Genomic DNA, 13757 nt, shown 5'->3' on the forward strand with positions numbered 1-13757 from the left:
TGATGGTTCATATTTTTTTATTTTAAGTTTTATTCCATAAATCATTTTGAAGTAAAATTCGAGGAATGCATATATATGATAGGGGAGAGCACATGATAAAAATAATAATAAAATATTTCAGGTGATCAAAATGACCAAAACACCTCTAAAAATTTTAGGGGCATTTTGGTTATTTATTTTTATGGAACTCTTATTTTTTCTAGGTTCGGCCCTAATTTTATGATGGGCTGCCCAAATTTTCATCCAAAAATGTTTTGTAAAAAGAAAATGAAAAATAAAACAATGTTTGGGTAACATTGCAGCATGAACATTCATAGTCGTTTGATTCAAGTCGAATGTCTAAGAAGTGGGGTCGCATATGAATTATATGTTGTTGGGTTGCAAAAAAAGCTTTGACCATATTGACAGACTCGGAAACAAAATAAAATAAGATAATTTACTTTTTGATACGAGGAGATCATAGTTAGACTTGGCCTTTAGATGTAATTATAAAGTCAAAAGGAATTCTTTTATCTTTATTACACATTTCAAAGGATCCATAACCAAATTCCCTCCCCCCCCCCCCCCGGCCCCGCAAAAGCAATGTATGAGAAAGCCTTTTGAAGCGGTTTTATAAGCACGGTTCTATAAGCATTACTATTCTATGCTCCGCATCACAACACCACCACCACTGCATTGCCTAACCACCACTATCACCACCGCTCCACCCCCACACCACTATGACTGTGGAATTGCACTACTACCACCGCCATGGAGCTACCACCATTACTGCTCCAACGCGCACAATACCATTGTCGCACGTATTATCTCAACTGCCGCTAAAACTAGCACCAACATCACATCACCATCACTGCAAATAACTACTTACTAGATCACATTTGGAAGAGAAGCATATTTTTTTGACGAAATTCAAAAAAATTCAACCATAAATAATCAAAGAGAATGGATGGTTGGGGATTATACTTAGCATACTATTTTGATATTACATACAATCCTAGTGGATAATTTGAAGGGAAACACTCTTAAAATTTACAGGGAGAGAAGAGGGTAGGAGATCTTATCAAAGAAATCAATGAGAATTTTGGGTCACATAGTGATGATGGGAAAGCCAGCCAGTGTTTGTACGAGCGACTGAGAGATGTTGACATAATGGAGAGGCTTGGGATCCACCCTCACTTCAAGAATACTATCAAGGATATCTTGCAGTCTGTTTATAGGTAATCCATCAAACCTAGGATCTTCATTGTCATGCAATTGTCTTTTTGACTCAAGTGAAGCGCTACAGCCTAGGCTTCTCAAGGGCTCATTTGACTCCCTGCAAATGGGTCTCTAAGAGACTCATTTCCATGGATACAGATATTTCTGTAATTTCAATGCGGTTTGGATATGATTTCAGTCTCCGCGAGAAGATTTGTATCCATGCCTTGAGGCCAAAATGTGGACATCTGTACTCCACAAAAATAGGTGGAATACATATATTCACATTTTAAGATCTGTATTCTATTATAATATAGATATGGATATTCCACCAAAATAATAATGTAAAAAATATATTATAATAAATATAGAAATATTATAATATATAATTATATTATAATATATGATTAATATATATTATATATGACGTCTTCCCACAACAACCTATTCGAGGGAACCAGTGCGCCCTAGACTCCCCCCAACTTGGGCACATATAATTGATTCACAATGAATTACTATTGATTTACACATACTCGAGTGACTCAATTGTATGCACCCAAGTCACTTGTGAAAGATGAACTATGTGATAATGCATAGTGTATATATTTTTTTTAAAATTTTTGTTTCACTGGTAATATCACTCACAATGTCTAATCACAATTAAATTTCACTTGAAATAAATAAATAAAGAAAAATAGGATCTCACTAGCTATCATCTAAAACAAAACTTTACACAATAATGAAATTGTAATGATACTACGAGACCCTCCTACAGCCATGTGAGTAGGACCCCAAATGATCACTATTAAATTTTGACACAGATCTCTAGAAAAGTTATCAATAAATATATTCACCCAAGTCCTACAACCAGGTGTTAACTTTTCTAGAGATCTGTATCAAAATTTAATAGTGATCCTTTGAGGTCCTACTCATATGGGTGTGAGAGGGTCTCATAGTGTCATTACTCATAATAAAAAACCTAGACTCTTTTGCTTTATGGTAAAAGAAGAATATAACATAATTAAATCTCTAAAAAAGTAAAATTGTAGGAGGTTATTTCAACCGGGCTTAGTACACTCCACGTCGAGTTTTTTACTTTCGATGGTGCTTGGGATCTTTGATCGCTCTCTTGATTCTCCTTCTTATGGTAAAATCCAATCAATGCATATCGATATTGATTTAGAACCACCCACCTAAAGCCTCAAAGCTTTAGCCTAATTCAAGCCCCTTGGCTTGATCTTTATGAGAGATAAAAATCAAGAAATGAGGGAGAAAAACTACTAGCTAAGGGCTCAAACCCCTTTGCTACCCACTAAGAGATACTGGCCTAGCCTAGCTTGGGCATGGTCCCTTAGAGCCTACAAGAGAGAGAGAGAGAGACTTGCTAGGTTGGGGCATGCCCTTTAGGATAGTTTGTGAGAGAGAGGTAGGCTAGGGTGGGTTTCTTAGAGAGAGAGAGAGAGATGTGACCTAAGTGGGGCATGCCCCTCTAGGAAGCCTTAGAGCAAGAGATGATCTTAGAGAGAGAAAAGAGCCAAGAGGTGTGTAGAGATCATGGGAGATGAATGATCTTTTTTATAGATTTTTTCATACATTGGTGTTTACTATAAATTGTAGGAGCAAATCTTGACCGTCAATTTAAGGAGACTTGTAGGGTATTAAATGTAAGACATCCATTCTTTAGATCTACCATCAAGATACTAAGAAAGGTATTAAAACTTTATCTTCCAATTTCTAAACTATTCCCATTAAATAAGTTAAATAAGAAAAATATCTCTTTATTTTTTTATTAGGAAATATTCATTTCTTATTTCTCAATCAAAACCTTCTTGTTTATCAAGATATTCTAAAACCATATATTTCATTTCTTTAACGCAAGTAGGCTTCTCTCAACAAAAAGAAAGCCAACTAGCATGGGATGCCTCTCACTATATTTAGCAAGAATAAGCAAGCCCCTATGGGTGGGGCGTGCCACCCTTTAGTGGCCACTCATGGGCCCCACCCAATTTACCCCATGTGTTTTAAATTGGTCCTCATTTTAAAGGGTAAGTCCCACATATTTTGGAAAATATAGAATTTGACTTTTAGGATTTAATTCTTCGTAATTTGTTTAAAACTTTAGATAATGAATTTCTCTTGATTTATAAATCCAAATGGCAAAATTAAAATATCAGAAGATTCACAAAAATTCAAATAAACATTCTAAAAATCAAATAATATAATATAAATTAAATTAAATTAGTTTTGATGGAAATCGGATCCGAAGAGATTTAAGATTTATCAACGCACATGAGCACTCCACCTTCAACTGTGGATCACGATCTACAATAGCTTTCTCAAACTGACCCAGCAGTTCTCATGGCTCACAGTCTATAACAAGGGCTCATGATTGGACCGCCAAAGTCAATTAATAGGCGAGGAGATGTAATCCCAGTATGTGGATTTAATGTTCTCTCCAAGAGACAAACCATGATTCGCTAGACTATGATGCAACCATGTCTCTATGGTGCATAGGGATAATCTCTCACACATATGCACACTTCACCCTCAATGATGGATCTCTATCTCAATAAGTCAATACGACTATCTATGTACATGTCATGTGATGATACAATGATGGGGTTTTAGCCTTGTCTCTATAGGCTATGCATCACACACAAAGATCACACAGTTCCTTGGCTCTCATCCGAGCATACTCCGACCTCATCAAGGGCTAAACTACTAAACCCTCTTTGTTTATATCTCTATGCCCAGGTACGTTGGATCTTTCCAATTCGGCTAGCCTAGCACGTTGAGCTTAGTCCGAGTATTGGCAAATTGCATTTGCCAAGTATAGTCCACAAGAGGACCACACTCCCACTGAATTTATGATTCATTTATTCAAATGTTTTAAACAATCTCTCTTAAAGGCCACATAAACCCAACAACTCAGACCATGTAGCGCCCGAGTTATGTGGCCTGCTGCATTTTTGAATACTGGGTGACAATCGTTCATAAAAATGCAGGCAATGGGATTGTGATCTTGGACTAGGTGATATACGAACCACAGTCATGGGATTTCGCTTGCTCAGACTACACGGATACCAAGTTTCTGCAGGTGCTCACTCTTTTTGTGTGTACGTGCGTGCATGTGTGTGTGCTGACGAATTATCATGGACGAAACTCTGATGTGTTTGGTGACAGATGTTTTGAAAGGATACCTAAAGGAAGATGATGGAGGGCTAAGTTCTCTCTCGATTGATTCCCATGAAGGAGTATGTGTGTTACTAGACTTGTTCATGTGTTCGCAGTTTGCCTTCCCATGGGAGTACGAGATAATGGAAAAAGCAGCAACCCTCTCAGAGACTCAACTTCACATTTCACTGCTGAAAGATGGCCCTCACCTTCGCATAAACAATCTCAAAACTGAGGTATCCTAACTAGTAATTTACATTTTTTTTTTTTGGGTAAATAAGTGAGGATAACGAGCCCCGACCTGTTTTTGAAATAGTCATTTTTAAAGATCAAGACCTTTTTAACTTGGGCTCAGGTGATAGTTTACACCAATGGTTTAAAAAACGGATCGGTGACTCGGATCGGGCTTCCAAAAAACCGATCCGGATCGGCGAATCGGATATCCGGATCGGGAATTGGGTGAATCGGTCAGAATAAAGCTTAAAAAAAATTCGAAAAAATTATTAAAATTCATTATAAATATTGTTTTTTAGGAATTCAATAAAAAATGAGGGTACTCCATTAAGAATTTTCATGTTTTTGAATGAATATGCGAATATTGATATGTTCTTTCCCTGCATGAACCGCCATTCAGCATTTAATTTACAGTATTTCGTGCTCATCCCTACACTGTTGCTGTTGAGACTCGATATGTGAATAATATGACTGGGATAGGGTGGCTTCAGAATCATCATCTCTCTCATTTTCTCTTTGAATAATATGGATTAAAAAAAAAAAATAACAAATTTTCAAAAAAATCGATCATGGATTAAAAAAAAAATCACAAATTTTCAAAAAATTCTATCATGGATTACAAAAAAAAATTCGATCATGGATTAAAAAAAAAAAATCACAAATTTTCAAAAAATTCAATCATGGATTACATAAAATTCGATCATGGATTACATAAAATTCGATCATGGATTACATAAAATTCGATCATGAATTACATAAAATTCGATCATGGATTACAAAAAAAAACAAACAAAAAAAACCACAAAATTCAATCGTGGATTAAAAAAAAAGAAAAAAACAGTTCGATCATGGATTACAAAAAATTCAATCATGGATTACAAAAACTCTATCATGGGTTACAAAAAAAGCAAAAAACAAAAAATTCAATCATGGATTACAAAAAAAAAACAAACATTTCGATCATGGATTACAAAAAAAAAACAAACATTTCGATCATGTATTACAAAACATTCGATCATGGATTACAAAAACTTCTATCATGGGTTACAAAAAAAAAAAAAAAAACAAAAAAATCGATCATGGATTACAAGAAAAGAAAACAAACATTTCGATCATGGATTACAAAAAATTCTATTATGGGTTACAAAAAACCAAAAAATTCGATCATGGATTACAAAAAAACAAAAACAATTCGAGCATGGATTACAAAAAATCGATCAAGTATTACAAAAAAATCTATCATGGATTACACAAAAAAAAAAAAAAAAAAAAAAAAAAAAAAAAAAAAAAAAAAAAAAAAAAAAAAAAAAAAAAAAAAAAAGATTCCCTACGGACTTGCCGATTCACTGTTCGGACTCGCCGATTCCGTACAGTGAATCTGCGATTCACTGTACAGAATCGTCCGGTTCTCTCTAGAACCGGACGATTTTCGATTTTTTAGGCGATCCGGTCCCCTTTTCACGATTTCCGAGTCGAACCGGGCGAGTCCGGTTCGACTCGGCGTTTTTTAAAACAGTGGTTTACACGTATATTGAATGGAAACAAGTTAGAGCTTGTTTTGCACTCAAGTGTCAACTCTCTCTCTATTGTGACGGGTAAAATCTAGGCTAATGTAATTCCTCTCCTTCTCTCTCTCTCTCCTTTTCCATGGATTTGAAGTGTGTGTCTCAAATGTTGGGCAGATTGAGTTTGCACTTTGTTACCCAAGACAATGCCTTTTGCCGAGACTCGAATCGAGAAGCCTGGTACGTCAACTTTGGCCTGGTGAAGGAATCAATCAACAATATGTGGAGCTGGCCTCACTTGAGTTGAACTCTCTCCAAAAACTGTATTTGCATGAGATAGAGGAAGTGAATAGGTAATTCTCAGTTCTCTAATTATTTGAGGAACCAGGTAAATAACTTAGTAAGCTTGTTAAGCGTGCCTGGGCAAGATGGGTGACTTCCTGATGGATTACTTAACCTAGAAGTAGGCTTTCAAAACACCTTTCATTTTTAATAAATGCTGAACTAAACCCCACTTCCCCTGTCAAATGAATAAGAAACAAAGAAAATTGTTAGTGGGTGGAACTTGAGAATTTTGATATGGGTTATTGTCAAATCATGAGAAGAAACTTGCATGCAAGAGTTTTTTCAGATCAATTCATTTTCTAGAAAAGATTATTTTGATTTCTTTGTGGAAAAGTCAAGTCTCGAGCAATCAAGAATGTGGCCATGAAACTCTTGCTTACATTCAATTAATGAAAATTCTCCCTATGGAGTTCTTCATTGGATTTTTGTCCAGACTGGTTCTTGGATAGCATTGGTTGCAGGCATGGGAGTGACAAGATAGAAGCCCTGGAAAAACTTGCATGTTTTAGCGGGACTTGCTACATGAGGCAAGCTTCCTTATCAAAAAAAATGGCAAAAGAAGGAAGCCAAGTTGAGGACTAACTGAATTTTCATATTGGTAGAGCCCCATGAATTTGAAGATTTAACATGAGAATCCAGCACTTTCCGATTGAATCATGAATTTCAGTTTTGGGGAATCAGGATTTGGGAATGCTATAAGTTAGAAATCAATTATGACTCCTATTAGGAAGAGGCTGGCTAGGTGATTAGGGTGGAGGGTTGCCACAAGATGTCTTGAGTTTTATTTCTACCAAGGGTAAGACATCTTTTCCTAATGAAATACTAGAAAGGGGAAAAAAAAGAATGATGAGTCCTATTCACAGACGTTGTTAGTCTTGGATTAGTTAATTTAAAGTCCTTCAAAATATTGAAGCTTTTTCGGAGATCCGATTTGGAAGAGTTTGGCAAGGAAAAGAAGCTCTTATGGACATTATCACATAAAGGACCTGTAAATTAGCATTTGAAATTAAAATAAGCTTTGGGTAGATTGTCCAGTATCATAGAGTATGATCTACTTGATTTTTCTGAGCAAAAGGGGAGCTAAACAAATATCTTCCGTGGCTAGACTTTGTGGAATTTCGGGCTATTTCTCTACCTTACAACTTGTTTTTTTTTTTTTTGGGGTGCGGGGGGGGGGTTAATATCAAATATTATAAGCAGACATTGTGGCTTGTATTGGTGGTTTATTTACATTTTCAATTTTTTGACATTAGTGATTTCATGCAATAATTTGAAGAGCAATATTGACTTTTGCTAATTGAGAAGCATGATAGAAAACATAGGTAGATTATTTCCTTGTTTAGGATGCTGCCATAGTGATTTACTCTTGTTTTTCATATTCGTTTATTTATTATGTTTTTGTAAGTATATATTGCCCATAAACTATTTTTTGGATCACAAATAATAAAAGTAGTCGTTCTCATTCAGAAATGAAATTGCAGTTCAGAAACAAACTAACGAAAATATTTCACTTTTTCCATTATAGGTGGTGGACAGGTTGGGGACTAGATAAGTATGAGTTCGCCCGGCAGCCGATTGTAAAGTCTCACTTCCCGATTGTCACTTGCTTCTTTGAACCTAAATTCTCAGATTCTCGAGTAGACCTCACCAAGTGTGGATGCCTGGTTAGTTTACAGGATGATTTCTTCGACAATCCCACAACAGAACTCAAGGATCTCGAAAAATACTATGAAGCAGTTAAGAGGTACAGTATTGCAGACATTCATTCGTATTTACCCAAAAAAAAAAAAAATGTTTAGAAAAAGTTTATATAAAATTGCAACCTTAAATGAGAAGTACAGATGCACCTCAAAATCCATCCGAAAAGGTTGTTTTAATTTTGAAAGCCCCTCTAATTGATCATCTCGACATAGAGATCTATGAATTGGAAAATAAAGTATTTTGAGCCTTAGAAAGAGTGCATCTTGCAGCACATTATCTAGACCGTTCATTTTCAAGACTTTCATATGTCTATAGATCTACTTGATTTTAACCATTTTTGAAGTTTAAAATTTATAATTGGGCATGAAATAGATTTTCAGATAATCTTAAGAATTTTTAACACCAAAATTACACATTATGATAAAATTTGGAGGTGCGTCTTAATCGGATTGTTTAAAATTGTAGCCTTATAAAAACCGCACCCTATAAGTTTTAGAAGAAGTTAAAGAGGTAAACTACCCCCCGAAATAAAAAACATAAGAAAAGAAGAGACTTGTAAACATGCGATATAACTTTTAAAAGAATTCCTTTATGATTATTAGTTCTATAAATTTCAAAAAGGAGTTTCCAATCCAAAATACAAAGAAAAATTCTTAAACTTTACTATTTTTGTGAGAATATAACAAGAGAAATGATCCTATAGGACTCTCTCCCACCCATGTGTGTAGGACCCCAAAAGATCACCATTAAATTTGGCACGGATATCTTAAAAAGTCGAGTCTTACACCCATGTGATAACTTTTTTAGGGATTCGTGCCAAATTTAATGGAGATCATGTAGGGTCCTACACACATGGGTGGGAGAGGGTCCTATAAGATCATTACTCATATAACAAATTCATTTTTGAATTTGAAGGCATTCAAAAAAATAAAAATTATAGAAGATCAAAACATTCCTTCAGAAGAGGTACAAGAGAATTGAAGACTATTCTTGCTACGTAGTTAATTTATCTAAAGCATTTGGCATTAGCATCTCTCTCAGTTTGAGACAATAGGATTATTGTGAAATGAAGTCATCGTGGGAAAATAAGATGGGATGGGATTGGATATATATTACTATTTACTTTTTTTTTACAAGGAGCTTAGAATTGTTGTTAGCCATCAAATGTGAAATCCGACAATTTAGGATTGTGTCATAAAAGTAAGAAATTTTCGGTTCGACTTTGACTAAGTAGCACACCCCCAACCACTTGATCTCAAATTACTTAATCCTTTTATTAATAATTTTTTATACGTCTTTCATAGACAAACTCATAGCTTGATTATAAAATTAAAGAAATAATAGTAATAGAAGAAGGTATTTCTTTGCTGAAGTTTTTTCCTACATTCCAATACCAATGAAAACTTTTCTTAGGTTTTGGTTTTTTCTTAGCTTTTGGTTTTTCCAAAAGATATCCTACGAATGTATTGTTTATTTGCTCCCTTGGATAAAGCATCACTTATGATTAGTATTAGGACCCTAAATTTTGGAGATATGGCCTCTTTAACACATAAATTAGCGTCAATAAAAAGAATTTCCTAATGGCACCCTGTAAGTACTTAAAAAAATAATGTCTCAAGATTAAATAGAAACCGCACAGTTTTTAAATGGTGAGATCTAAGTGTCACATACTCAAATTTCATTTTTCTTTTTAGAATAATTATCGAGTAATTCTAAGGTGGTTATCAAATTTCAGATTGAAAAAATCCTCCTAAGTAGTCCTCTTACTGAGGAAGTAGAAATAAACTGTGCTCCCGAGGGAGCATAATATTGCTCTTTGGTTTTTAAAGATTAAATAGGCATTGTGCTTTGGATTCAGATGGGATGTATCACTTGTGGAAGGCCTTCCTCATCATATGGCACTCACATTTAGGTGCCTCCACACCACTGTGAACGACATGGCAAGCAGATGTAGCAAGGCTCAAGGCCGTGACCTCTTTCCTCTATTTAAACAAATAGTATGTTTCTAGCCCTCTATAAATTCATGGAAAAAGTTTATATAGAGTCAAGGCTCTGAATAATCAAATTAGAGCCCACATAAAAAATTTCACTAGAAGATGTGGATTTGACGCTCAAATCTCTTTAAATTGATTTTCTTGACATCAAGATACATGAACATGAAAAAATATGGATTTCAAGTTTTTGGAAATAGTACATCTTGTAACGAATTTTTGAATCATCAATTTTCAAGATTTTCAAGATTTCATAGATCTACTTGATCTACATTGTTTTTGAAGCTTTACATTTTATGATTAAAGATGAAAATATATTTTAAGGTTATCACAAAGATTTCCAGTATAGAAACCACATTTCTCGACACTATTTAAAGGTAGGTTCTAATTGAATGTTTAGAGCCTCGGCTCTATACAAACCGCACTCTAAATTCATTAGTTTTAACTTAAACAAATGAAAACTTGTTTGAAGTTCCAAACCAAATTCTAGGTCCTCTGGTGAGTGTTGGATTTGATTTCAAGTACTGAACTCGTACTTACCCTCAAAAATAGTGCCGGACCTTGACATGTTAAACGAAATATGCCATTTGGCAAGTGCCGAAGTACGGATATTTCAGGAAAAAAAACTTGGACAAAAAAGGCACTTCAGTGTAAACTTTGAAAATTTTAAGATTATTTTCCATTTCAAAAATTATATAGGACATTTCTATAACATTTTCTATTATTGTAAATGTTAGTACTTTCTATTATTGTAAATGTTTATACCATTAAAGTAAGGTGTGTATCCAAATCCTAATTAAAGATATGGTTCATGTACTAGAAAGCGCTTATTATGGCGTTAAAATCTATTTTCAACTTTAATTATGAAGTTTAAAGTTGAAAAATAGTGCAAATCAAATAGATCAAGTAGATATAGGGACTCACATTTTGAATTTTCTTTAAATGCTGGCCTAGTGATTTTTACGTGGATATCAAAATTTTATATAAAGAAATTCCTCCTATGTAGGCCGTGTGTTGGATGGACTAAGAATATAGTATGCTACCTACATGCACTCTACTATTTTCTAACATAAATACAGCAAATATCTCAAATGATCATACAACATCGCTAAAGTTCTCACATCATCATATTTACCACGATAAGCTTTATTTTTTAAGTTCTAATACTAAAAAATTTGTTCATAAGTTTGAAAATTACCATAGTTCAAGGTTGTTGGAAAGTTTCAAAATTACCCAAGTTCAGGGTTGAGGATCTTGAACAAGGATATTTTAGTGATTTAACCAACTTAAGTGCCTTTGGTTGTTCAGGGCTTAGAACATGAAACTGCCAAATGATAACAATCTAATTATGCATTACTTACATTGGTTGAGGGAGGTCAAGGATTTTAACCCATGAAGTTTGTGTCAGAAAGCCTCTTTTTTTTTTTTTGTTTTTTTTTTTTTGCAGGGAAAAAAGTCACTATAATATGATAGCCCAATTTTCTCACTAGGTCCAAACAAGCTAGCCTGGCCTTTTTTTAGCTCAGCCAAAGAAGAAATTCACTGAAATATGTTAGCTTATAATAATACTAGGGTCACTAATCTGTGTCTCTTTTGCTTCCTATGCATGTTTCATAGTTCATAGAAGTGATAAGGTCAGTCCTGAAGGAGGCTGAATGGAAGCATTCACGATATATACCAACCTTTGATGAATATATCAAAGTGGGTGTCAACACAGTTTGTGCAGCAGCATGCACTATGAGTTCCACATTCCTGTTGGGGGAGCAGGTATCAGAAGAAGATCTCAAAAGGATTGGCCCCGGCTCTCGACTGCTACATTTAGTAAGCATCATTGCAAGGCTTTCGAATGACATTGTCACATTCGAAAGAGAATTAGGAGAAGGGCAGATGGCATCAGGTGTCGGATGCTACATGAAGGAGCATCCTGGTTGTAGCAAAGAACAGGCCATAGTGCACTTGAGACACCTGATCGCCTCAAGCAATCGTGAGCTTGAGTGGGAGCTATTCAAGTGTCGGGGCATTGTGCCGGATTTATGTAGCCAGGGAGTAGTCGATTTTGCAAGGCAAATGAGTCTTCTTTACAAGAGAGCAGATGGTTATGCTAATGGCTTAGACATGGACTTTGAGTGGTTGATAAAAGATTTTTACCATAACCTTCTTCCTTGATCTATATTTTCAAGTTCTTGTGAATGTCAGAAGTCAAGAAAAAGAACTTTGAATCTGTTCATATCAAAATAATTAAGCATGGATTGGTGATGCAATTTATGCTGATTAAGTGCATTATAATTGTTAATTATGACACTACGTGGCACATGTTTTGTTGCATTCAAATAATGTAAACATTTAATTTAGGGTGTGGTTTGTATAAGGTTGCAATCTTAAACAATCAAGTTAGGGAATCCCTCCAAATTTTATCATAAACATAATTTTGGTGTAAAAAATTCATAGGAGGACTTGAGAATCTATTCTCATCTCTAATTATAAAATCTTGTACTCCAAAAATGGTTCAAATTTAGTAGATCTATATAACAATTGAAAATTTTGAAAATGGGCGGTCAAGATAATGTGTTGCAAGATACACTATTTTTAGGTCTCAAAATCATTTTTTCTTTTCATATTCATATGTCTCGATGTCGAGATGATCAGTGTGAGGGTTTTCCAATATCAAAACAACCTTTTGTGATGGATTTTGTAGGTTCGCCTTAATTATACATTTTAAGGGTTGCAACCTTGTATAATATTTTTCCTTTAATTTATATACTTTCCAAAAGCATGAGTCACTCTTATAGGCACCTATTTTTTTGAAATCCTATTTTAGTCGAGAGCAAAACTACGTACAAGAGAGAGATCTACACACCTATTTTATATGAATTCATTTTATAGGATAACTAAATTAGAGAGAGAGGTCTACACACCTATTCTTTGAAACTCATTGTATAGGATAACTAAATTTGAGAGATTTCTAACTCTAAGGGAAATGAAGTTTGATAAAGTCTATATCGAAAGTAAGTCATAGTGATTCTTTTTATTTAATTTTTTCTATTGTCTTTGTTCGTATTTTTTATGTGTGCATATTGAAGGTAAGTCAAAGCACGTTTTTTTTTTTTTTTTTCTTTTTTGTATTACCTATGTTTGTATTTTTTTAGGTGTTCTTCCCATTTTGCAAAGATTGAGAAACATATTCATCTTTAAAAGTAAGAGAAACCTTACTTTTCCTAATGTACGTAATTATTATTTTAAAATATCATAAGCATCTGCTTTGAATTAATTTGTACATGCTTTTATTTTTCAGATGTTCTGTTTGTTTTAATTTATGTTTTCATTAGATAGTCAATATTTTTCAATCACGTGCAAAACACACGCTTCTTACTATATATATATATATATATATATATATATATATATATATATATATATATATATATATATATATATATATATATATATAATTGTCCGATAGTGTTTCATTTTTCATTTTTTTTTTACAAATCGGGATCTGAAATTTGGAGCGTGTGTACATCTTAGTGATGCGCACCTAATAAAAATATATAAAAAAATAATTTGTGAAAACAAAATTGAACATTAATCAATTTTTTTCATGTGAAATATT

At 34.0% G+C, this 13757-nt stretch overlaps 1 protein-coding gene across 1 annotated transcript in view; it reads left to right on the forward strand.

Moving 5' to 3' along the window:
• LOC18431866 (uncharacterized) overlaps window positions 1-12396 on the forward strand; it is a 29994-nt gene extending 17598 nt beyond the window's left edge. The window contains exons 10-16 of the mRNA XM_088850635.1: window positions 1036-1217; window positions 4203-4294; window positions 4381-4607; window positions 6288-6463; window positions 7981-8199; window positions 10015-10153; window positions 11765-12396. Of these exons, the coding sequence (XP_088706761.1) occupies window positions 1036-1217; window positions 4203-4294; window positions 4381-4607; window positions 6288-6463; window positions 7981-8199; window positions 10015-10153; window positions 11765-12313 (1584 nt within the window). The 3' untranslated portion in view covers window positions 12314-12396. The remainder of the gene's footprint in view (window positions 1-1035; window positions 1218-4202; window positions 4295-4380; window positions 4608-6287; window positions 6464-7980; window positions 8200-10014; window positions 10154-11764) is intronic.
• The last annotated feature ends 1361 nt before the right edge of the window (window positions 12397-13757 follow it).

The sequence above is a fragment of the Amborella trichopoda genome, chromosome 11 (genome assembly GCF_054954075.1).
Source record: "Amborella trichopoda isolate Santa Cruz 75 chromosome 11, AtrichopodaSantaCruz75HAP2 v2.0, whole genome shotgun sequence".
NCBI lineage: Eukaryota > Viridiplantae > Streptophyta > Magnoliopsida > Amborellales > Amborellaceae > Amborella > Amborella trichopoda.